This window comes from Meles meles, chromosome 11, assembly GCF_922984935.1.
Source record: "Meles meles chromosome 11, mMelMel3.1 paternal haplotype, whole genome shotgun sequence".
In the NCBI taxonomy this organism is placed as follows: Eukaryota; Metazoa; Chordata; class Mammalia; order Carnivora; family Mustelidae; genus Meles; species Meles meles.
Genome location: NC_060076.1, coordinates 38,366,223 through 38,390,663, shown reverse-complemented (window position 1 = coordinate 38,390,663; position 24,441 = coordinate 38,366,223). Strand labels below are relative to the sequence as shown.

The 24,441-nt window shown below is 51.7% G+C and overlaps 1 protein-coding gene across 1 annotated transcript; it reads right to left on the bottom strand.

Moving 5' to 3' along the window:
* Positions 1-16,923: 16,923 nt before the first annotated feature.
* AQP3 (aquaporin 3 (Gill blood group)) lies at positions 16,924-23,240 on the bottom strand. Its single transcript, XM_046022874.1, has 6 exons — positions 23,057-23,240; positions 19,540-19,666; positions 19,034-19,171; positions 18,589-18,707; positions 18,035-18,252; positions 16,924-17,949 (listed from the first exon to the last, which is right to left on the bottom strand). The coding sequence occupies exons 1-6, from the start codon at positions 23,162-23,164 to the stop codon at positions 17,781-17,783; spliced, it is 879 nt and encodes a 292-aa protein (XP_045878830.1). The 5' UTR covers positions 23,165-23,240; the 3' UTR covers positions 16,924-17,780.
* Between the last annotated feature and the right edge of the window lie 1,201 nt (positions 23,241-24,441).

Here is a 24,441-nt window from a genome sequence, read left to right as displayed (position 1 = left end):
TAAATGCCCCCCTCCCTGGCTTCTCATAATCTGTTATCACCACCAACTCAAGTCCCGCTGCTCTGAAGACTGTTCTCAAGGTCCTACTATATTCCGGGCGTGTCTGTGAATATATGGTCAACTTTGTGTGTGCATTAAGATAAAAAACATTACTCTAGGGGCGCCTGGGTGGCTCAGTGGGTTAAGTCTCTGCCTTTGGCTCAAGTCATGATCTCGGGGTCCTGAGATCAAGCCCCGTATCAGGCTCTCTGCTCAGCGGGGAGCCTGCTTCTCCCTCTCTCTCTGCCTGCCTCTCTGTCTACTTGTGATCTCCCTGTCTGTGAAATAAATAAATAAAATCTTTAAAAAAAAACAAAAACAAAATTACTCTAGGTCTCATTATTTTCCTAGTCTGAAAATGTGACCTCTAGTGGATGAGGGATAGCCTCTGAAGACTCCTGCGTTCCAATCCCAGCTCTGCCGCTTGGTGCTTCTTTAACCTCTCTGTGCCTCAGCTGCCTCCTCTGCCTACATGAATCACTGAACAAGGAGTTGGGAAGACGTGAGTAGCAGCGCACCATTGTACGGCTTCTCCATCTTAAAGATGCAATTGATGTAAACAGTGGCGCCTGACTTCCTCAGGCTGTGGAATATGCGACTCTTGATCTCAGGGTCATGAACTTGAGCCCCACATTGAGTGTAGAGATTACTTAAAAATAAATAAGTAAAGAGGCGCTGGGGTGGCTAGTTGGGTAAGTGTCTGAATTGGCTAAAGTCATGATCTCAGGGTGCTGTAATCGAGTCCTACTTAAGGGCTCTGCGCTCAGCTTGGAGTCTACTTGTCCCTCTCCCTCGGCCCCTCAACCCGCTCGTGCTCTCTGTCTGTCTCTCAAATAAATAAATAAAATCTTTTAAATGAATAAGTAAATACAGTTTTTAAAAAGTACAGCTGATGTAAATAACTTCAAGAGCATACACAATAGTACAATGCAGTAACAATTAGAAAGCAATGAGTTTATTACCTTTGTTTTAAGTAATTTATATTTAGGAGTTCCCGGCTGGCTCAGATACAACTCTTGATCTCTGTCTTGTGAGTTCCAGCCCCATAGTGAGTGTAGAGATTACTGAAAAATAAAATCTTAAGCAATGCCTGGGTGGCTCAGGCAGTTGAGCATCTGACTCTTGATTTTGGCTCAGGTCATGATCTCAGGGTCCTGGTACCGAGTCCTTCCCCATGTTGGGCTCCATGCTCAGCAGGGACTCTGCTGGAGATCCTCTCTCTCTCTCTCTCTCTCTCTCTCTCTCCCTCTGCCCTTTCCCCTGCTCATGCTCATGTATTCTCCCTCACTGAAATCTTTTTTAAAATTAAATATTAAAAATAAATAATTTATATAATTTAATGTTTAATAACAGCTGTGTTTAGTAAGTAGTTTGTAAAAATTCCTGGAACCACTCTTGTGAGCCTGTTGGGACGGCTCCAGAACCTCTGTCTCGCCCATCCCCCACAGCCTCCCCAGCAAAGGCCAGCTGGTCCTTCTAGACTTCTAGACCTCTGCCCCGACCTTTCCTAGGGTGGACGTGGGGCCTCCTCTGGGATCCCCCATGTTCGCTTCTTTCTTTCATGACCAGTGAGGGCTAAGCTACCTCATTCACTTTCTGGCTTTTTTTCCCTCTGGGTGGCAGAGGGAGGGAACAAGAACTGGGACCAACAATCTTGTTCACCTCTGAATCCCTAGGGCTTCGAAAATGCCTAGCAGATAGAAGGCACTCAATAAATGTTCATGGAGTGCAACCAGGAGGGGCTGAGGAGCCTTGCAGAGGGACACTGCGGGAAAGAGACAGGGTTAGGGAAGTGGGGATGTGATGACAGGGACTTCATCGGGGGCTCAGAATGTCTGGGAAGACAGGGTGAGAATGTTCCCTAGCTATCGTGGAGCTTGCAGGTGCTTGCATGCAAAAGCACCACTCTGCCCCCAGAAGGTCCAGGCTCCTCCATCTTCACCCTACTTAGCCCAAATTTCAGCTGAGTTTTCTCTTAGCTCCCAGGACTTCACAAGTAACTTATAACAGAGATCCCTGGTCTTCTGTGACCAGGTTAGAGGACACTTTGTCTTTGGTAGGCAAGGACCAAGAAGATTCTCTCCATTTCACTGAGGAACGACTGAGATCCAGGGCTGGCAGGGGTCTGACCCAAGCCCTAGATGTCCCAGGACTTCTTCTTCAGCTATGAATTCCCCAAACCTGACTAAGGGCTACAGGCTACCTTGTTTGCCAGCTCATCCTGTCCACCTCCCCTGCCTACTGACAAGACAGTCCTCTCTCCCGTGGAGGGGCTAGATAGTACAGCTCTTCCCCTCCCTTCTGGGAAGCAGCTTAATTAAAAAGGCACCTCACGTTCCCTGATCCACCATCACCTGCCCCTCCTGCAGTCTAACCTGAATCCCTTCTGCTTTCATGACATCACCTTTCCTTCCCAGAAAGGGCCCTTGGCTTCCACCCTAGAAGTGACCTCACTAAAGGGCTGATCTCCACCCCCTAGCCACATGGCAGAGCCAGGGCCTGGCCCAACCCAGCTTCTGTCTCTGCAGTTCCTGAAGGCTGTCACCAAGAAAGGGCAGCCGGCCTGCTGGAGCCACCTCTCCCATCCTTGACCTTTGCCTGGGATACACCTCATCTACCCAGTCTCCACGACACACACACACACCCCATCCTGGAGCCCAGGCTCCACTGTCCACCTGTCCAGACTCGCTCGCCATCCTGCGAGGTGACACACCCAAACCAGTGAGTCCCCTGTGGTTGAATGTCTCACTCAAGTTAGAGAGAGGAACAGAAAGAGGGAGCCTGAGGGAGCAATTGCCCGTCGTGCCCATAGCTGGCATCCCTTTCTCAGCTTGGGAAGTTCACAAAGGACCCCAGGGCCCAGGTCACTAAATGCCCCAGTTTTATGAGTGAGCAAAGTGAAGCCGTGAAGGACTAGAGAATGTGGGCCCTGAGACCAGCCCAAGGCCTCAAGGGTGTTTGTGGAAGGACAGGGCTCGATCTGGGGCTGGACCCCATGCACAGTCCTCCATCTCTGCCTCCTTGTCACAGACTTAGAGGGTTCCCCTGAGGAAGCTGGGTTCCAGAGGAGTCACAGAAGGGTCCCAACTCTGGTCAAGGACAACAGCAGAGTTTTGAGAGGCTGGACATCTCTGAAATTACTCCCGGCTCTGAGCTGAAGGGAGGAAAACAGGGGCACCTGGATGGCTCAGTCATTAAGTCTGCCTTCGGCTCAGGTCATGATCCCAGGGTCCTGGAATTGAGCCCCACATCGGGCTCTCTGCTCTGCAGGGAGCCTGCTTCCCCCCCTCTCTCTCTCTGCCTGCCTGTCTGCTTACTTGTGATCTCTCTCTGTCAAATAAATAAATAAAATCTTTTAAAAATAAATAAATAAATAAAGGAAGGAAGGAAAATCAACGGATGGGTCACTCCGTAAACAGGGTTTCTTACCAGTGGCATACTAAATGGGGACAGGATGGAAGCAGTCCGACCTGGGGACAAGCAGGAAGGGTGTATCAGCAGCAGACAATTTAAAAACAGTAAAACCGATTAAAAGGAATCTTGCTGCTTCTCATCACCATCAACAGTAATCCTAAAACAATGTCAGTAATAAAATACTTCTCCCAGATAGGGTGGACCACTCTCAATGCTCCCTCCCACTGTTCCTAAATACAGATTCACCCTCGAATTCTGGTGTATCAAATCGACAGTATTTCTTTGATCATAAGACAGTTTCACCTCCTTTGTAGAATTTATGGGTCCTTTTAGGACATCTTTTTCTGAATGTCTGTTTCTATGCATATTAGAAATATTAACCAATTCTTACAAGAGTATTTGATTTATTTGTCATTCATTCATTCATCAACAGCCATGGAAGCACCACCAAGGTGAGGTGCCTATTTGCAACGGAGAGCTAGTCGCAGTCCCAGAGCTGGAAGGATTCCAAGGCACACAGGGAAGATGGTGAGTAAAATAAGAAGGTACAATGCAGATATCAGAGGCAGTAAGCAAAGCACAGAAGCCTGTGGGAATTGAGAAGAGGGGAACAGAACCGAGTGCAGGGTGGCATCAGGCAAGCTTTTGTGGAGGAAGGGACATCCACTTTAACAACTGAGAGGTGAGAAGGAGTTAGCCAGGCAGGGAAGTGAGGGACAGAAAGGATCATTTTCCCCAGGAAAAGAGACAATTCATGCAAAGGTCCGGAGGAACTTTCACCCGGCGAAATTCTGTGTGGCCAGATGGGGGAAAGCATGGTGATGACAGCGGTGGCCTGAACCAGATTGTGAACCATCTTGTACTTGTTCCTGAGAGTGATGGCAAGCCACTGAAGGGCTGTAAACAGGGGGATGACAGGGTGGATCAGAGTATTAGAAAGCTCAGCATGGCGGTGGCTTGTAAGGCATGAATTTGGGTGGGAAGAGCAAGAGTGGAGCAGAGAAACTTGGTCGGGAGGTGGCTCTGCTTGATGGAGGCAGAAGCCGCGGTTGCAACGGGGAAAGCAGCATTAACGATGGGAAAGGGTTTAGGCTGCCGCAAAGTGCTGTAGCGTGATGGACTGTGGGAGTGCGGGAGCAGGAGGTGTGGGTGACTCCGGGTTTCTGGCTGGGTAGTGCCCTGCTCTGAACCAGGAACAAAGAAGGAGGGGCAGGTTTACTGCATAATCAGTCTTGTTTTCATATTTCTGATAAGAATTGCTCAAATTCGCATTGCTTTTTCAATGTGCCGTCACGTCACGTGTGTGAAGGTTTTTGGTTTTGCAGATCAGGGCAGCCCCCAAAACACTCTTTCTGGGTAGGAAGGGGTTATTCTGAAGAATTAAAATGAAAATTAGTGCACAGCCCCCAACTGGCTCAGTTGGCGGAGCATGCCGCTCTTGATCTCGGGGTTGTGAGTTCAAGCCCCATGGTGGGTGTAGAGATCAGGTAAAAACAGAATCTTTAAAAATAGAAAAAAAGGAAAAAATTAGTGAGAGATGTGGCCCCAGAAAAGTACATTTCATTAACTCCATCACACTCTACCAGTCATTCTCTCCTTCAGGCCTGCTATTGAGAAATAGACAAGTAGCCTGGCCTCCTGGGATTGACAATCTAGTAAATAAAAAAATAATACGGGGCTATAAACTACTGACACTTTCACATAAAACATTATTCTTGCCTCCTTGCTGTTGTTGTTTTATAAAGATTTTATTTACTTATTTGGAAACAGAGCACATGCACATAGTTGTGGGGGGCAGGGGAGCAGAGAGAGAGGGAGAAACAAACTCCCTGCTGAGCAGGGAGCCCCCAGCCAGGGGCTTGATCCCAGGATCCCAAGATCACGACCTGAACCCAAGGCAGCCGCTCAACCAACTGAGCCACCCAGGTGCCCCTTGTTATTTTTACAAATGTGTTAAGTTTTATTATCAAAGTGATAATGACAACCATAGATAGGCAAAAACTACAAGAAATAAAAATAAACTACTCACAATTCAGAAACCACACAATACCTATTAATCCTTTCACTCCTTTTCATGCTTTGATCTTTCTGAGTACTCTGTTGACATAACTGAAAACCGTTCTGCGGATGCCTGTTCATATGATGCTCTTTTCACTGAATGCCATGGTCATAGAATAATTAGCTCTTCAAAACCATGATTTCAGTAACTAAGAGTCAGACCACACTTTATTTCATCTGTCTTTTCAGCTTTTAAATTTTATATATTTTTCATTCATAAATACATATTTGTATTTCAATGTTTCAGTGGTATAGACAGCATTGCAATGAAGATTTCTGGACAAAGGCTTCGTATACGTCTCCAGTTATTTTCCCAGGGATAAATTCCCAGGGATGAAATAACTGGGACAAAGAATATAAGAAACATCCAGCTTTATTTTAACACTTCTTTATTTATCTCTTAAAAATCATCAGTTTGGGGGCATCTGGGTGGCTCAGTGGGTTAAAGCTTCTGCCTTCGACTCAGGTCATGTTCTCAGGGTCCTGGGATCAAGCCCTACATGGGACTCTCTGCTCAGCAGGGAGCTTGCTTCCCTTCCTCTCTCTGCCTGCCTTTCTGCCTACTTGTGATCTCTGTCTGTCAAATAAATAAATAAAATCTTTAAAAAAAAATCATCAGTTTGGGGGCACCTGGGTGGCCCATTTGGTTGAGCAACTGACTCTTGGTTTCATCTCAGGTGGTGATCTCAGGGTCTTGTGACTGAGCCCCACATTGGGCTGTACACTCAGCACAGAGTCTGCTTAAGACGCTCACTCTGCCCCTCCCCTTCTCTCTCTCTCAAATAAATAAATAAATCTTTTTTTTTTTTTTTTTTTTAGATTTTATTTATTTGCCAGAGAGAGATACGGCAAGAGAGGGAATACAAGCAGGGGGAGTGGGAGAGGGAGAAGCAGGCTTCCCTTTGAGCAGGGAACCAATGTGGGGCTCAATCCCAGGACCCTGGGATCATAGCCAAAGGCAGACGCTCAACAGCTGAGCCACCCATGCGCCCCAAATAAATAAATCTTCAAAAAAAAAAAAAAACCACACACATTAGTTTAATGGTGTAAGGTGAGGATCTAATTCTTGCTTTCCGGAGATGAGAAGGGATCTTCTTCAGGTACCTCCTGGCCCCCTCACCTTAGCCCCCAGCTTCTTCTACCTCCCTCAGAGAGCAGAAGAATGAAATCAAGAGGTTACCTTACAAGTTGCAATTCTCTTTGCCCTAATTACAAGGAAGTGTTTTTCCTTGTTCTGTGAGTAACTAACTTTCTCTAAGTGTCCTCACTTTCTGATGAGTAACTGGAAATGTGCTTCTCTGCTTGAACTTTGTCAAAATAGCTTGTGCCAAATCAGCTAAAAGCCCTTGAAATGCCCAAAAGCAAATAAAGTGAAAAGGGAGACCAAGGGGCGCCTGGGTGGCTCAGTGGATTAAGCCGCTGCCTTTGACTCAGGTCATGATCTCAGGGTCCTGGGATCGAGCCCCGCATCCGGCTCTCTGCTCCGTAGGGAGCCTGCTTCCTCCTCTCTCTCTGCCTGCCTCTCTGCCTACTTGTGATCTCTCTGTCAAATGAATAAATAAAATCTTTAAAAAAAAAAAAAAGGGAGACCAAACCATGGCAGAGAATGAACGTTAGTATGTATATAGCAGTTACCACTGTATCTGGTACTGTTAAGTACTCCATAAATAGTATTTATTCACTCAACAGACATTCACTGAGCCCCTACCAGAAGTGAGGCACTGTGCCAGGCTCTGGGGACTGGCAGCAGCCTAGACAGACAAGGTTCCTGCCTTCCCAGAGTGTCGTCCTCTGGTGGGCAAGACAGCCTTCTGATTATACAAATAAGCGGTTGATCCTAAGTGTGATATAACAAGGTACTGGGGGGCCATGAGAGTGTATTGTAAGGGGATAGGTGATAGTCTGAGGGGGCAACAGGGAACTCTAAAAGGGAAATAATAATCAGTTTAATAAATGGAAATTTTATGTCCAGGCTGGGTGGAAACATTGCCAAATGTCATGGGTGCAGGTAGAGAAGAATCAGGGTTTCCTGGCAAGGCTCCTGACAGTATGCTTTTGATACCCTAGGAATAAGTGCCAGGCCCCCAGGTCTGGCTACCCTAGGAGTGAAATGAAGCCGAGTGCCAGTGCAGAGCATTCAGGGAAGCAGCGTGGCAGTCCCAGCTAGGGATGCCCAGAAGAGGCTGGAGACTGGAAAGGCCGGGGCAAAGGCTCCAAGACACACGTGTTGAGGATGTCTATACCAGAGGGGAAAGCCCATCTGGGGACCTAGAAGAGGAGCTAGAGAGAAGAAGGATGTTGATTAGCGACAGTGGGGAGGCAGAGATGGACAGTGCTGGTGAACCAACAGAGGGGACAGGGGAGCCAACTATAGTCCAAAGACTTAAAGGTAATGGGCAAAACTGGGACAGGTGGTGGAGGGTGTGGTGACAAAGGTGATGAGGATGACAGGGACAGGTGGTGACATCTAGGTGACAGGGGAGATGGGAGTGGAACTAGCCAGTAACAGGTTTGGGGTAGAGACAGTTGATAAAGAAGACAGGGTTGGTTCAGATATCAAGAACCTTGAGAACCAGGAGGGGACCGGGATGGTGGCTTGCTAAAGAAGGTTAACACAGGGATGGGAACTGGGTCAAGTGGCAGCATGGTTAAGAAAGGGCCAGTGGTTGTGACGCAGGGGTGACAGTGAGGGTGACAAATGAGTGACAAGGTCAGAGATGAGTGATGACCATGAAGGTGACCCAGGGATGACAGAAAGCATGAGTGGTGATGATGTCTTTGCTGGGTGGCAAACTAGAGACACCCACTCCACTCCCTCCTCTGGGCCCATTTCAACACCAGAACTGTTTCCTAGGCCGCAAGTCCAATGACTCAGTACCACACAGCAGCTTGATCCCAGATAAGATTTGCGGGCATAGCCAGTGCCAAAGGGGCTGGCTGGATGCCCTCCCTGGCCATGTCCAGGCCCATCAAGGGACCTAAGTATGGAACCTTAGCGTCATCTCTGCCTCCTCCCCCCTGGGTTCACATCCATACCAATCTGAGGTCCACCGAGAACAACTAACCTTCCTCTCCTTGGAGAACACAACTTTGCCACAAGTGCCCTAGCCAGGTGTATTCCACTAGAATCTGCCACAGCTGACCCCATTAAAAGTTTCTGGAGCTTCTAATGTTTTGTCATAACCATTCCCTGGAAAGAGAGAGAAAGGAAGATGGGCTTCAAGATGGGGGTGTCTGAATAATTCCATCCACTTATCCCACAAATATTTATTGAGCCCCCTGCAGCATACCAGGGACTAGCTTTTACAACCAGACCTTCGGTTCCTGTCTCCATGAAGCTTGGTCTGGGGAATAGATACATCAATGGCAGTCATCATCATCATCAAGAGAGAGTGCTATTCCCTTGTGATGGGGGCTGGGGTGGGGAAGGGGCTGCAAACTGCTTTTCAAAACCTGAGGAAAGTGGGTCCCATTAAAGGAAACCTCAGGCCCTGTGCTGGTGACCCTTTTGACATTTGCTCAGCTGAATACTTGGGCAAAACAAAACAAAATTGAGCGTATGCCAAGGGGCAGAAAGTGAGGAGGAGAGATGAGAAAGGAAAGAAAACCAGGGATGTGGCCAAAGGCCAGGGAGCTGGATAGGATGAGGAGCTGGGACAGAGGTGCCACCGTGGAGAAGCCAAGGCCCATGTTCCCTCTTCCCTGCTGGAAGGCTTCCAGTGAGGCTGATACTGTGGGAGAGAGAAAGGACCTGGGTGCTAGATTAAGCCTCACCTGAAGTTTCCTCTGACTTTTCAGTTACGTAAGCCAGTGCGTTAGCGTTGTTGCCTAGGCCACTTTGAGTCAGAATTCCACTTTTTTTGCATCCAGACACTTCCTACTTGGTATCATATACATCGTGCTCATTCTAGCACTCTTGGTACCTTCCACAACCTGGCACAAAAAAGATCCTCAACAACTATTTGATGAAATAATAAACAAACAAATGAATGAAATAAACCCAAGACCTCTGGCAGAAACACCAGAGACACTACATTACACACGAGATGGTTCCAGTAGCCCCTGAGCAGAGTTTCTACGGGTCTCCCTGATCCCGCACACCTCCAGAGACTCCTACAGGTCTCCCTCTTTCCTGGATAGGCTCAAATCTCTGGGACAGCCCAGAGCTTAGTCACTTTCTGTTTATCCCCAGGCAGATGGGTCTGCTATGGCTTCTGTCTGCAGTTGGGTCTCTCTGGGTTTAGAACCTAAGGGTGCCTGGCTTAGTCAGTAGAGCATGTGATTCTTGAGGTTGGGAGTTCAAGCCCCACATTAGGTGCAGAGCTTACTTTAAAAAGTAAATGAATAGGGGCGCCTGAGTGGCTCAGTGGGTTGGGCCTCTGCCTTCAGCTTAGGTCATGATCTCAGGGTCCTGGGATGGAGCCATCAGTCTCTCTGCTCAGTCCCCCCCCCACACACACACCTCTCTCTGCCTGCCTCTCTGCAGTGATCTCTCTCTCTGTCGAATAATTAAAAAATAAATAAAATCTTAAAAAAAATAAATGAATAAAGCTTGTAAAAAAAGAAAAGAGAGAGAGAGAAAAAAGGAAAGAAAAAGAAGAAGCTGTACTCTGAGACCAGGGACCCCTGCCTGGGCTGGCCACTGCCTTATGCAGTAGCTTTGTCCAAGTCACCTGTACTTGAGTCATCTTGCAGTGTGGAGGAGCCTTCACAACTATACTCAGCCTCCTGCTGTGTAGATTGCCTGAGAAGATGTGGGCCCATTGACTGCTGGGGGTGAGATGGCCCTGGCCATCTCCATCTCGCTGTCTCCTTGCCTGGGATTCTAAACTTCAGTGAGATGGACAGGCGGCTCTACTAGCTAGAAATGGAGAGTTTTAGTCAGTTCTGCTGTTCTCTTACTCAGCCAGTGTTTGTCAACAGCTACTGTGTGCCCTGCCCACACACTGGGACTCTCAGCCACATTCTTTAAACCTCCTGCCTCCTGACCCTTGGCTCTGAAAATCTGGGTTGTGACCCCAAAACCTAAAGGCTTCTGAACTCCACATCCGGACCAACCCCACATCCTGTGACCCCCATCTCTCTATCCCCCGTCTCTGCACCACCCCTGCCCTCCAACACTTCCAGCTGCTAAATGCATCCTTTGCCTTTGCTGCCCTCATCCATAGGTGTGTGGCTCCTGGAGACCTACGAGTAGGAGTGTATTCGAGTGTGAGTGTTGGTAAGTGTGTGTTTAAGAGTGAGTGAGCATTCATGACTGTGAGTGTGTGTGAAGTATAAGGGGTCCATATGATTATGTGTATACGTGAGTGCACGTAAGTGGTTCTAAGTGTGTTTGAGCACCTGAGTGCCTGGCTGAGTGTGAATCAGTGTCAGAGTATGAGTGTACACGCATGGGTATAGATGGGTTGAGTGTGGATTGAGTGGGGGGGTGTTGGTGAGTGAGGGTATAAAGGTGTTTGAGTGAGTGTAAACACACACCTGTCTTCCCCAGGCACAGCAGACATACCTTCATGTGTTTGTGGGCACACATGCACGTCTAAAGGCCCAAAGTAGCTTGCGTTCAAACCCTTACTCCCATAAAGAGAAAAAAAAATTTTTTTTAAGATTTTATTTATTTATTTGACAGACAGAGATCACAAGTAGTCAGAGAAACAGGCAGAGAGAGAGGAGGAAGCAGGCTCCTTGCCGAGCAGATAGCCCAATGCTGGGCTCGATCCTAGGATCCTGGGATCATGACCTGAGCTGCAGGCAGAGGCTTTAACCCCCTGAGCCACCCAGGCACCCCTAAAGGGAAGATTTTATCCACAGGCAGGGGTCCCTCTCCCCTTTCCATTCCTGACATGGAACTAAGGATCCTCCGCTAAAGGCTGCCTCTACCAGGAAAAGAGCTCCGTCTGACCAGCAGCCTGCCTCCCAACTTGGGCCAGGCCACCTCCTCCCCTCCCTCAGCCCATTTCCGGCCAGGCCCTCGCAGTGACCCTGAGCAGAGAGGCAGAGGATGAGGACGGTGGGCGGGACATTCCAGGTGCCTCCTTAGCCATGGGGGGGGCGTCTCCATAGAGACAAGAGGTGGACCATGTCCAGATGATTATCGGCGCTCTCAGAGTTCTCTCTCCCCTCACCAAGCTTCTCCCAGAGAGGCCTCCTTGGTCCTGAGAGCAGTGAGGAAGCCTGGCAAAGGCCTACCACTAGTCTAAGGCTTCCAGAAAAACACAGAGTCTAGAGGATGGTGGGAATACACCACAGCAAGAAATTGGAGCTGATCAAGGTGATTAAATCTAGCTTAAGGCTTTGTCCCCAGAGAGCTCTAGGGATGGGAAAGGTAACACTTACCCCTTTTCTACCCCACACCAAACCTCATTCTGACAAATGAAGGGAACATATGGTCAAGGGAAGGGACCCCAAGAGGGATCAGGTGAGTCCGTTTATAGCCTGCTGATAACCTCATCCCACTGGCAACCTTGGCCAGTGCCCTCCGCACTGGTGCCTCCCTACCCCCACCCCTGGGGCCTGCTGGGCTTTGACCATACGCAAGAATCTTTCTATACTCCCAAAGCTGCTGGAACTCCCAGTGTGCTGGTAAGAGCTAGCAAAGGGCCCCCATGATCATGCTAATTGTCCTGGTCTGCCTCATTCTTTTTTTTTTTTTTTTTTTTTAAGATTTTATTCATTTATTTGACAAAGAGATCACAAGCACACAGAGAGAGGAGGGGGAAGCAGGCTCCCTGCTGAGCAGAGAGCTCGATTGGGGGGGGGTGCTCAATCCCAGGACCCTGAGATCATGACCCCAGCTGAAGGCAGAGGCTTAACCCACTGAGCCACCCAAGTGCCCTGCCTCATTCTTGATTAGCTGAAGCAACCTAGCAGTGAGACCTGAGGTGGGACTTCCTGATAAGGCTGTGAGACAAGACTAGGAAACACAAATCGGGATTTTGTTTCCCCCTGGGATTCAACCTCCCTAGGATTGACTCTCTTCCCTGATCCCAAATATACCACCCTCTGATCCCCTAATTCATTGTTACAACCACTCTCAACCCTTACCAGCTTCCTGAAGCCCCACAAGATGGTGGAGAAAGTCACCTCTCTGTTTCTCAGGAGCCTGAGTTTTTGGGAGAAGAGCCGGGGTGGGAAGGGGGCTCTGGCTTCTATCTCCCCTCACCCCAGACTTCTCAGGGAAAGCTGGGTCCAAGTGAGTTAGAGGGACTGGGGCTAGACCCCTGGCTGACTAAGGCCCCACAGAAGTGGCTAACAGCCTGGAGCTGGAAGAAAGGACCTTGGAGAGTCAGGCATTTCTCTCCAAACCAACCTTGGCTTCACACATTCTCTCCCCACAGTATACAGGGAGCTCACAAGGAGGCATGACAATAACAGTAATAATATTATTTTATATTCTGTAGCACTTACCTCTGCATCTGGCATTGTTGTGTACAGACATTACTCACTTAATCCTTACCTCATGCAACCCAGTGAGGGACTATTACTATCCCCATTGTACCGATGAAGAAACTGAAGAGCAGAGGGGTGGACTCTGTCAGGGATCCAGTGAGAACAATGTATCCTCAGAGGGCCTCACTGACGTGAGCTTGTGGATGGGACGACATACAGAGGCACCATCAGGGTCACAGGAACAAACAAGCCTGAGGACTGAGAGCAGGCAGCCAAACAGAGCAGTGTTACTGGGATGCAGTGAAAGCTCAGGAAAAAATGAGAAGGCCCTGACCTTTCCCCTCACTCCACCCGCCCTGCCCTCTGGTTTCCTGCCTGTGCCTCCACTTTGCCAAAGCCAAGGTAAGCCAGCAGCAAGATAGCCCAGGGGGTACGCTCCATAGATACTAGCCTCCTTCGGCATGGAGCAGGCCAGAGACTGGATGTGGGGGAAATGGTGAACTCCACATGCCTAAGGTCCCACAGCTTGGTAGGGCTGGGGAGCTGGACCCGGAGCCTTGCTCTCTGAGCTGTTGCAAAGTGCTGTCTGGGAAAGGGGCTGCAGGCATCCAGATTAGGGGCAGGAGACTTCTAATGCAGGCTTTGCCACACTGCTCTGAGATCCCGAGTGAGACTCTGGGTCTCAGTTTCCCCTTCATGCCACTCTAGGACAGCCAAGGAGCCAAGAGACCAGAAAGAGCCTCTGTTCCCACTGCCACTCTCTCCTTTACCTCAAATAAACCTGGCGCCAAAGGCTGAGGCCTCAGGCAATACTGAGTCCCAAAGGAGGCCACCCCCAGCTGCTGCCCACTTAGGACTCAGAGGTGTTCTACAGTGAGCCCCCTTCAGTCTCCCTGAGGGCCCCAGTGCCTCAGCCTCTCCTCTCTTTGCACTACCAGCATTCCCTGGCCCACAACTTGGGGACCCACCCCAGGACAGGCTCCCTCCTCCCAGTGAGGCTTTTCAGGGCCTTGCCTAGGCTAGCACCCCCACAGACCCTTCCCTGGAAGATCAAGGGCACCTCTGGCCTCTGGGGTCTCTGCCTGGGGTAGAGTCATCCCTACTCTCCCCTTCCCACCCCACCCAACTCTACCCCACCCATGCTTCCCCAAGCCTGGGGGAGCCCCACCCAGGTTTTCAGACAAACAAAATCAAGGGGAAAGAGTTAGCAACAAGGAGGGAGCTCATTACCAAGAATTAAGGAGGAGGCATGCCCTGGGGTCAGAAGAGCGGGACTGGGCTGGCAGGAGAGTCACTCCTAAGTAAGCTGTGCACAGAAGGGGTGAGGTACACGAGATGTTCACTTAGAGGTACACAAAGAAAGACCCAGACACAAAGAGCCAGGCAGTGACAGATACAGAAAGGGGCAGAGATGTGGTCGGCCAGAGCCACAGACCCACAGAGACATAATAAGATACTGAAAGCCAGCCACACCCAGACACTGAGAAATGCACAGTCGCACACGTGCACACACACACACACACAGAGGCAGGCACACAAGGAAACAGGAACCGAGCTCAGGTTTCAGGGAGGCTGATTTCTATACAAACAAGTTAGAACTTTAAAGAAACACAGGTGACTCCAAAGTGAGCGGTGGAGAGGGCTCAAAGGACTCGAGAAGGGAAGGACAGAGCTGAGGTGTGCGCTGTCTACCCTCCGGCAAGGTGATACTCCCTCCAAGCCCACCCTGGAAAGTGGATTAAAATACTTTCCTAAACGAGTTGATGACATTTCTTTGACTTGTTATCAGCTAGAACTACTAATTAGAGGCAGAGCCTGGACTGAGTGGGGAGGCTGGAAGCTTCTCTCCCACGCCTGGAGGGGTCGCACACTGCTCCTTGATTCTGTCACTACCAGACCCTGCCCTGACTCCCCTGCTCCGGACCTGATCAGGCCCCACCCCTTCTCAGGCGGTCTGACCCTCCTCCGTTTAACACGTTCCTTGGGCTGCCTGTTCCCCTTCACCTATGCATGCGACCCTCTTGTGTTTCCCTTTGATCCTTCTTGGAAAGGCCCCTCAAGTCAGGGCACAGCAAACCATCACCCCCATTCCTCCTCCCCGTCTCAGGAAATTCAGAAGCCGTGGAAAGAATCTGAGGCGGAAGAGGATGTTGAATTCAGTGACCTTTAAAAAACAGCCTTCAGCATCTCTCCACCACTGCCATCCCCTCCTCCCCAATTCTGCTGGAAAAATCTTAAGGTGACATTTATTGACTATTTGCTTTCTGCTGGTCACTCTGCTAAGTGGCTTTTCATGACTTATCTTTCGCTACCTCCTCGACTCGATATCTCCCAATTCATGGGAACTGAGGTTCAGGGAAAGAAAAAATGACCATCCCAAAGTCAAACTGCTAAAGAGAAGCCAAGCTGGGCCTGGAATCCAGGTTTGACCACTCTTTAACCACAGCACCAGAGGGCCTCCTGCCACTCTCCGGGCTGACTGGTCCAGATCAGCTGCAGGATTTGAGAAGGTTTGGGGCATGCTGGGGAGGACGGCAGGTTAGGGGTACCAGAGGCAGTACTGGTGTGGCTGGAATGAAATTCTGAAACCACAATTCCCCTCCCAAGGGTGGCCCTTCCTCCCCCGAGGGCCTGGGAAGGGGACACTCCCTCTGGCTCAGGTCTCTCCAACATTCCAGACACACCTCTTGGGAGCTGGGGACAAGGAGGGGTTGGAGACCTGAGATGGAACTGCGTTCTCCCATAGCCACCTCCCCCCGAGTCTTGGCTGTGTGGTACTGCATTTGCCACCCACCCTCTCTGGACCAAGTCCCCTCATCTATGATGTGGTTGTGGTTGGGGATCACCAGCTTAATCTCTAAAGGCCACATTTCTCCTGCCAGACCCAGAGATCCTCTGGCTGCCATGGAGTTAACTCTGCAGGAGAGCTAAGCTTGGAGCCCGCCTTCCCTTTTATTCCCAGTGAAACTTGAAGAGCATCTGGTAGGGGAGGTGCAGGGAAGGAGAAGGTGAGAAGGAGCACATGATTTCCTCACAGAGCTTCCTGGGCTCAGGTGTGCAGAGCCCCTTTCCTCCCTGTGGGCAGTCAAGATACCAGCGTCAGTGGATCCCATCCCAGGCTTACGGGCAGCAGAAGTGTTAGACTGAAGAACTGAAAAGAGGGAGGCGGGATTAAAGTAGCTGTGGTCCCTGAGTTCAGACAACTGACTCTAGAAAATGGTGGAAGGGTGGGAAGAGCAAGGATGACTTTCTGGAGGAGACGCTAGAGAAGACCAGGATTTTTCTGGTGAGCACTCTGGAGCAAAGGTCCAAAGGGAGGAAGGCACAGAAGGGCACGGAGGAGTCTGGGGGCGATGGAGCGTGGTGAGAGGACAAACAGGGACCATGGGCCAGGTCATGGGGGTGCTGATTGCAGGAGTGTTTTGGGTTGTGTCTAAAGAGCGGGCAGAGCCACGGATAGAAGCCTACTTCAACAATGGTGTCAGAAAGATCCTGCATTGCTCCTATAGAGTCTGGCTGGGGCAGGCCCAGAGCCAGGAAGGCTGCTAAAGGGGCTGTGGCCAAGGTCTGGGTGGAGGTGATAGAGCCTCAACAGCAAGCTATAGATGATGATTCAGGGCCATGGTCTGATTGGTTTCCTCCAGCAACAGGAAGCTCACTACTTCCTGAACAGCAGTCCTCCCCTTTGGCCAGCTCTACCCGAGAAAACGTTTTTCTCTAGGCCAGATTCAAGCCTGCCTTCCTGGGATGGGGGTGGGTGCAAGAGGTTGAAAGCTTGGGGGAAGTGTGGGGCCACTGAGTTCAAACTGAAAGGCTTGGTAAAGAGGCTCTGACCTGTCTGTGGGACTGATTCCTGCCCCTGACCCCACGAGCAGGGGCCACCAAGTATTAGCCCTAGGCTGGTGCCCTGGCCAGGTGAAACACCAAGCAGGGGCCCTGGCTGGTGTCTGTGGCTGGACACAGTGAAGCTCCTTACCTAGCCCCAGAACAGCAGCAGAGCAAGCTGGGAGAAATTCGCACAACTGGCAGTTTTAGACACACATTTTATTGTTTTTTTATATAAAAGGAGGAAAGAGTACTTTTTTTCAGTGGAGGATTAAAGGAGTAAAGACCCTATTTTAAGTAGAGTCTCCCAATCCCCATCCCTAGAACTAACATCAGCTGTATTTAAAAAAAAAAAAAAAAAAAGTCAAGGACAAGAAACTTACAACCAGGACTTCACCCCACCACCCTCATGCCTCCATTTATGACAGAACTATGTTATGTTCTCGGTTCCTACTTATATACAGCCAGAGCTCCGAGCTCCACACACACCTGGGCTGTGGCCTCCTCCACCCCTCCCTCCTCCCATATTCCCACCCTGCCTCCCTAAAATCTAGAGAAGCCCCCTGCTTAGAAAAAAGGGCACATACACACCCATACTCACACATATATCTGGACCCTTCTCCACATGGAACCCCCAAAACATGCAGACCTCTCGCATTTTCCTCACTCACTGATGGGACAGACACACCGCAGATGGACCCTCCCCTTCCTCTGGGCTCCCCCCACAGGTAGTATCCTTTCCACTTGGTCCCTTGCCCTGAGTGTCTTAAGAAACCTCACGCACACACACACCCCACCCACCGCCCGTTCTCTCTTTTTGGGAAACAAAGGGTATGTTGGCCCTACTCCCTGTCCCACCACTGCTTAAAGACAGTGACCTAACGGCCTATTTGGGGAGGGTCCTGGGGAGAATCCCCAAGGGGGCTGTCCACTGAAGTGGGAGTAGACCAGGAGCTTCTCCCATCTGGGAGGGGGCCGTGAAGGCTTCTAGGCAGCAGCCCCTGCACAGTCTGTGGGTGCTCAAGGGAGGGGGTGGGGAGGGGGCCCCTGCCCACTCAGATCTGCTCCTTGTGCTTCACATGGGCCAGCTTCACATTCTCCTGCTCAGTGGCGGGCGGAGGCTGCTCCAGGTGACAGCCAATCATGAGTTGGTACACGAAGACGCCAGCAATGGAGCCCAGGAGCGGAGAGACGATGGGCACCCACCACCAGTGGCGGCCAGTCCTGGGGACAGACAGAGGCAGTTGGGGACGGGTAGGGCAGCAGAGGGGTGTCAGGCTAGGGCAGGCTGGGTGGGGGCTGCACTCACGTGAAGACTTCGGAGCCCCAGCCAGCAATGGCGGTGAAAAGGCGGGGACCGAAGTCCCGGGCGGGATTGACAGCATAGCCTGAGTTGAAACCCATGGAGGTTCCGATAACCAAAACCACCAGGCCCACGGTGAAGGCCTCCAGGCCGCGGGGGACGGGGTTGTTGTAGGGGTCAACGATGGCCAGCACACACACGATGAGGGAGGCGGTGCCAATGAACTGGGGAGTGTAGGGAGAACAGGGTGAGGAGCTACTCCCATCCCACCATCTGGTCCCCTCCTCTGTCCTTGGGCTCCCAGAGTCTTACCATTTCCCATATTCAGCTCTTTCCAGCAGGGGTGCTAGAATGTGACTGAGCAAAAGGGATTCCCTGGAGAACTGGCTAAAGATGCCAATTCCTGTTTTTTAAGTACCTGCCGCCATGATTGTGAGACAGGTGTCCCCCAACCCCCAACTGAGAAACTCTTCTGTAAACAAGGAGTCCCGTCCTCCTGCCACCCATGAGCAGCTGAGCAGCTTGATCCTCCCCCGTGTTCCCAATTCCCTGGCCCATACCTGGTCGAAGAATCCATTGACCATGTCCAAGTGTCCAGAGGGGTAGGTGGCAAAGATGCCAGCTGTGCCATTGGGGCCCGAGACCACGAGCTCATTCTTGGCAAAGTCCCAGATTGCATCTGGTGACAGATCAGACCCAGAGTGAGTGAAGGCAGAAGCTGACCCACCCTCCTGGGGGATCACAAGTGAGGTACATCACTGCTGTATTACTCAGGAATCTGTGGAGGGGCAGGGGGTGGGGGGTGGACAGCCTGGGACTCTTATTGTTGCCCAACTTATTTCTTTCCCCTTATGCCCTCCACCTTGAGCCCGTGAGGGAGGTGAGTGAGTCAAGAGCCTGGGGCTTGGGCAGGTCCCAGCTGTCTGTCATCAAGAGGCCTGATGCCAACAGGTCCCAAGCAGAGGGAGGGAGGTAGTGGAGGGTGGCAGGGTGGGGAATGCTCACCGTAATACAGCCCAAAAACAATCCCAGCGCCCAGGAAAGCTCCTAGCGTCTGAGCCAAGGCATAGATAGGCAGCTTGATCCAAGGCTCACGCGCCAAGAAACACATGGCAAAGGTCACAGCAGGATTCAGGTGGGCCCCTGGGCAGAGGGAGATGGGACCTATTAGTCACTGTAGCTTGCTTGCCACAGTGGGAAAGCCAGGATCCCTAACCTCCATAGTCCCCCTCTCTGGCCCTTGTAAGCATGGGTGCAAAGAAGGTTTTCCTGTACCAGATGATAGGCTGGACTATGTAATAGACCAACCTCCAATCATCAGATTCCAAGGTGAGAGTCAAAGGTTCAAAGTATCGGGTTCCTTCTCCATGCTCCTCTTCCAAAGGCTCAAAAAGCTAAGCCCACAGCTATGCTTTGTCCTTGGGAATGTCTTCCACCACCCCCTTCCCCAGTTGGCTTCCTTGTGGGAATGCCATTTGAGGATAAAGACTGAAGGGGGAGCAAGTCCTTACCCGATACCTGGCCAGCCACAAGGATGCCCAGGGTGACAGCGAAGCCGAAGGCTAGGTTGATGGTGAGGAAACCACCGTGGGTGCCCCGGCTGAGCACCACCTGGGCCACAGAACCACAGCCAAACATCTGTATCAGGAAACAGAACCAGGCAGGCAGAGTGAGGCCCAGCCGCTCTCATTCCAGAGGAACAGGTGAATTCCACCACCTACCTCCACCAGCTGTCATCTGGAAGACTTTGGGGAAGCCCTTCCCAGGGGAATCCAACCCACACCCCTCCTGCAGCAACTGGCAGAGTAAGGAGACATGCCCTCCCACCCACAATGCCCAAACTTTAACAGGGCCCCATGGAAAGGACTGGAAGCAGAGTCTAGAACTGGGAGCCCAAAAAATGGCTGGACCATCTTCTCTGACTTTTTTGGAATCTCCGTAGGAGTGGAGTACAGGGGAGCAGCTTTCACCCTAGCAGTTTCTCCTGCAGTCCACCAGGCCCGGCTCACTAACCCCCCACCTACACACGCCTCCATCCTTGTCCCAAAGAGCTTAGGGGTAAAGGGGGAGGCTGTCGTATGGCACAGAGAAATAGGGAAAAGGCCAGAAGTTAGGCCTGAATCTGGAATGTCAGAGCCCCTGCTCCTATACCAGAGCCTCCTCTCTCCACCCACCCTGACCTTTAGGGGTCCAGGTTCCCTACTCAGATGTGGAGGTCCTAAAGACAGTATCCCAGTGCCCCCTCTCACTAGAGGCAGCAGGGCAGTGGAAGTGGGCAGACTGGTTCTAAGGTTTCTGGCAGTGATGGGTAGATTCAAGAGGACTAAGGTCCCTGATGTCCCACAAGTATAGAACAGCTTGTTCCTCTTATTTAAATGTAAAAATGTGGGGTGCCTGGGTGGCTCAGTGGTTAGGCCGCTGCCTTCGGCTCGGGTCGTGATCTCAGGGTCCTGGGATCCAGCCCCGCATCGGGCTCTCTGCTCAGCAGGGAGCCTGCTTCCTTCCCCTCTCTCTGCCTGCCTGCCTCTCTGCCTACTTGTGATCTCTGTCAAATTAAAAAAAAAAAAAATCTTTAAATGTAAAAATGCTTCTGCACCAGCCACAAAGAGCTTTTTGCCCTGAGCCTTGAAGAGTATTCCTTAACGCTTACTCCAGCCCCTGCCCTAGGTTTCCTCTTCTCCTTCCCCATAACTAAGTGTTATGCCTAGCCAGCGGGCAGTTCCCAAGACTTGTGCTAAGGGCCCTTATCCATGCGGATGGGGTCAGTGTCCTGCTGTACTGAGCTGTTAAGCATTTTGATTATCATTCCTCAGAACGACCAAGAGATAGTGGGGAAGCCAGCGGCAGTGATGCAAGGTAAAGGTGTGGAGGCAGGTGAGAGCAAAGATCAGAGACCATGAGTATGTGGGGGATGTAGGAGGGCACATGGGGGTCCAGGGCACCCTGCCTGGCTTGGCAGGCCCTGGCCTCAGCTCTTTTCCTGCCTGAGGCCCAAACCTGGCTTCATCCCAGGAGACCTTGGAGGGAAAAGCTGTCAGAGCCAGTTCCACCACCTTGGGGCTAATCTTCCTCTTCCTCCTCCTCCCCCACTCCCTGCCTTGCTAGGTACACTAGAGAAAGGGGCTCCCCTCATCCCAAGGCCAGCCCTGATCTTGCCACCAAGGCTCTGGGTCCCCAGCCCACAGAGTTATGCAGGAAAGCCCCCCACCCACCACTCTGGGGTCTCCAGGCCTAAGCCCCTCCTCTCTAGGCAGCCTTTGAGGTTCTGTTTTTCACTGACACCAGATGCCTTACACTCACCTGAGCCCGAAAGCCTTCACAGAAATAACACTCTCCTTTTGTGGTTGAGGATAAGCCAAATGATCCTGGGGCTCAGAGAAAGGTCTGATTGCTCCTTTGTGGGAGAGGCTAACGGAGATGTGAGAGGGGTTCTGGGGGCCCTTCTATGAATGAGGAAGACGACTTCCCCTGTCCTGGCTGCTCTTGGGTAAGGTGTCCTGGACCATCAATCAGATAGGGAGTGAGAGACACAAGACTCTGGGACAGGACAATGAAAAGCACCTGCTCCTCTTCCCTTCTAGGCAGGGGGAGAGAAGGAAGATGACGACGGTAAGGGCCACTAGCCCTGTGAGGGGTTGTGGATGAGTGCCCCACCTGGCTTCTCCCTTGCTGTTCCTGGAAGCCAAAGCTGAGTCTAAGACCTCTTCTCATGGGGCGCCTGGGTGGCTCAGTGGGTTAAAGCCTCTGCCTTCGGCTCAGGTCATGATCCCAGGGTCCTGGGATCAAGCCCCACTTCGGGCTCTCTGCTCAGCAGGGAGCCTGCTTCCCCTCCTCTCTCTCTGCCTGCCTCTCTGCCTGCTTGTGATCTCTGTCAAGTAAGTAAAATCTTTAAAAAACAAACAAACAAACCTCCTCTCACCATGGAGCCTGCTCCACCACCACTACCCATTTGGGCCACCCCAGTCCTACCTACTTGCCTCTATAGTTAAGCTCCTAGTCCACAGAGTGCTGGCTGGTCTACAGTACCTACAGCTGGAGCCAGGGCAAGGAAAGGAATAACCCCATTCACCCCATTAAGGCAACTGAACCCAGAAGTAACCTAGAAGAAAACAGGTGTAACCACATGAGGGGCTGAAAATCAGAGAGCAGGTGAGACAGGAAACAAGAGACTTTAAGTAATGTGTCTGTCAGACCCAAGAAATGCAAACAAAGTCACCCAGAAACAACCTAGAGACAAAAGTGGTATAACCAGGGAGTAAATGGACTGGAGAGTAACCAAGGCTGTGAAGTGACCTACTCAGAGAACCCACAAACTCAGAGGTTGAGTAGGAGCGTGGGGAGTAACTCAGAGTGCTTGGGCACAGAGAATGATAGCATCTGTCTGGGTGATGGGCAGTCTGGTCTGGGAGCCACTCAGGACAAGAAGAGTGACTTTAGTTGACACCACATACAGTGTGTCCAGGGCCCACCTACCTGCCTTCCACAGCCGCCTCATCTTGTGGATCCTCCTTTCTTCCAGCTCTGCTCTTTTCTGTGTGGCCTCCGCCCTCTGCCCCCACCCATGGCAAACTGTCCTCACATCACAGGAACTTTTGGACTTTCTGGAGCTTAATTATTCATTAGGAGCCAGATATCCAGATAATCTAATACTGGCCCATTTGCCAATGCCTCCACTGCCTTCCAGGGCTGAGACTTGGGGAACCTGGGAAGGTGAGGGCCAGGAGAGGACCCTGGAAGTCTCAGACTACAGGGGAGACCACTGCCCCCAACTGGTGGGCTGGGGCCCTGGTGAGAGGGCCACTGATCAGAGCTGACAGTGGGAGTAAGAGCTGACATTCTGGCAAGAGTCAGAAGTGCCGTGATGGAGTTAGAGCAAGGGTAAGACCACTCTGGAATGCGTCAAGGTGAGGAGTAGAGCTGGGAGAGGGGTGGCACCTGCCTTGAAAAAAAGCGCCTCCAGTGTGAACAGAGGGGTCGGGAAGCATGGGGGCTGGAGAGAGAAGGGCTTCTCCGGGTCCCTCCACTCACCACCAGGATGAGGGTCCCCAGGCACTCAGCCAGAGCCTGGCGTAGCAGCCGGTAGCGGATATGGAGCATCTCCCCGCAGCGGGACACCAGCTCCTTCTGTCGACCCATGGCTGAAGCTGCAACAAGCTGCACCGGAGCGGGCGGGACTAACTCTCAAGCGCAGCGGGCCAGCAGCAGTGGCCCGAAGCCCCGGGTGGCGCCCTTTATACGAGCGGGAGGCACGCGCCCCGCCCGCCCGCCCCGCAGCCCCGCCCGCTGAGCCACGAGCCCGCCGGAGGTGTGGGCGGCAGCCCCCCAAGGCTTGCCTGGGTAAGCTGGTAGGGACGCTGGGCTGGGGGAAGCTGGGGAGGAAGGAAGGGGGCGGCAGGGGACTGTGAGGAGCTTTAGGGGCAACGTTGCTCGGGGATGGCACTTAGGGGAGGAGGCGTGTTGGGGGCGGAGGCGATTGCGCGGGTCCGAGAGGTAATGGTGGGGTGTAGGCGGGTGCGGGACCGTGGCTGGGAAGCATGCAGCCGCCACTAGAGACCTTGGCGCCCCACAGCCATCCGCACGACCGCGCCAGTGAGAGAGACAGGTCGGAAAGGAAAGGATTGGCCCCACCCAGCTCTACAGGATAGCGGGGCTCCAGCTCTCCTCAGTGGGGGGCTGGAGGGATGAGGCTGTGGGCCCGGAAGGGTGAAGAGACCCTCTCCTAGTCCGGACCTGGGTGGGCTCACAGAACATATACTGAGCGTTCACGGGCCGTGGTTCCTTGTGCTGACTACTTGTCCCATGTTGCATGTCCTGACCAGCTCTGTCCACAGCTGTGTCCACACATGACGTCTGACCTGTGTACCAGATTGCACTTGGACATTTCTCATGGCTGTGCGTATGCCTGTCCAACCTGGCTGGCTTAACTCAATTTGCCACACGTGGACCTGCCTGTGTTTTGCACATGGCTCCAGAGGCCTAGCGGCAGTTGTCCTGACACACCACGTGCCATATGCTTGCCAGCAGGGTGAGTCCCAACTGTTTTTAACCCTCCCTTCCCCCACTCCTCACTGATCCCCAACCAGGGAAAGTTTGACCCTTTAAAAGGTTAAGCTGGCTAAACTGTGAGGGTTGTCGGCCCCATCTGAGGTGGGGTGCCATCTGATGAGGCCGTCTGAGGTGCCATCTGATGAGGCCATTGTTGCTCCCCATAGTGCATTTATTTTTTTTTTTTAAAGATTTTATTTATTTATTTGACAGAGAGAGGTCATAATAGACAGAGAGGCAGGCAGAGAGAGAGAGAGGGAAGCAGGCTCCCTGCTGAGCAGAGAGCCCGATGCGGGACTCGATCCCAGGACCCCGAGATCATGACCCGAGCCGAAGGCAGCGGCTTAACCCACTGAGCCACCCAGGCG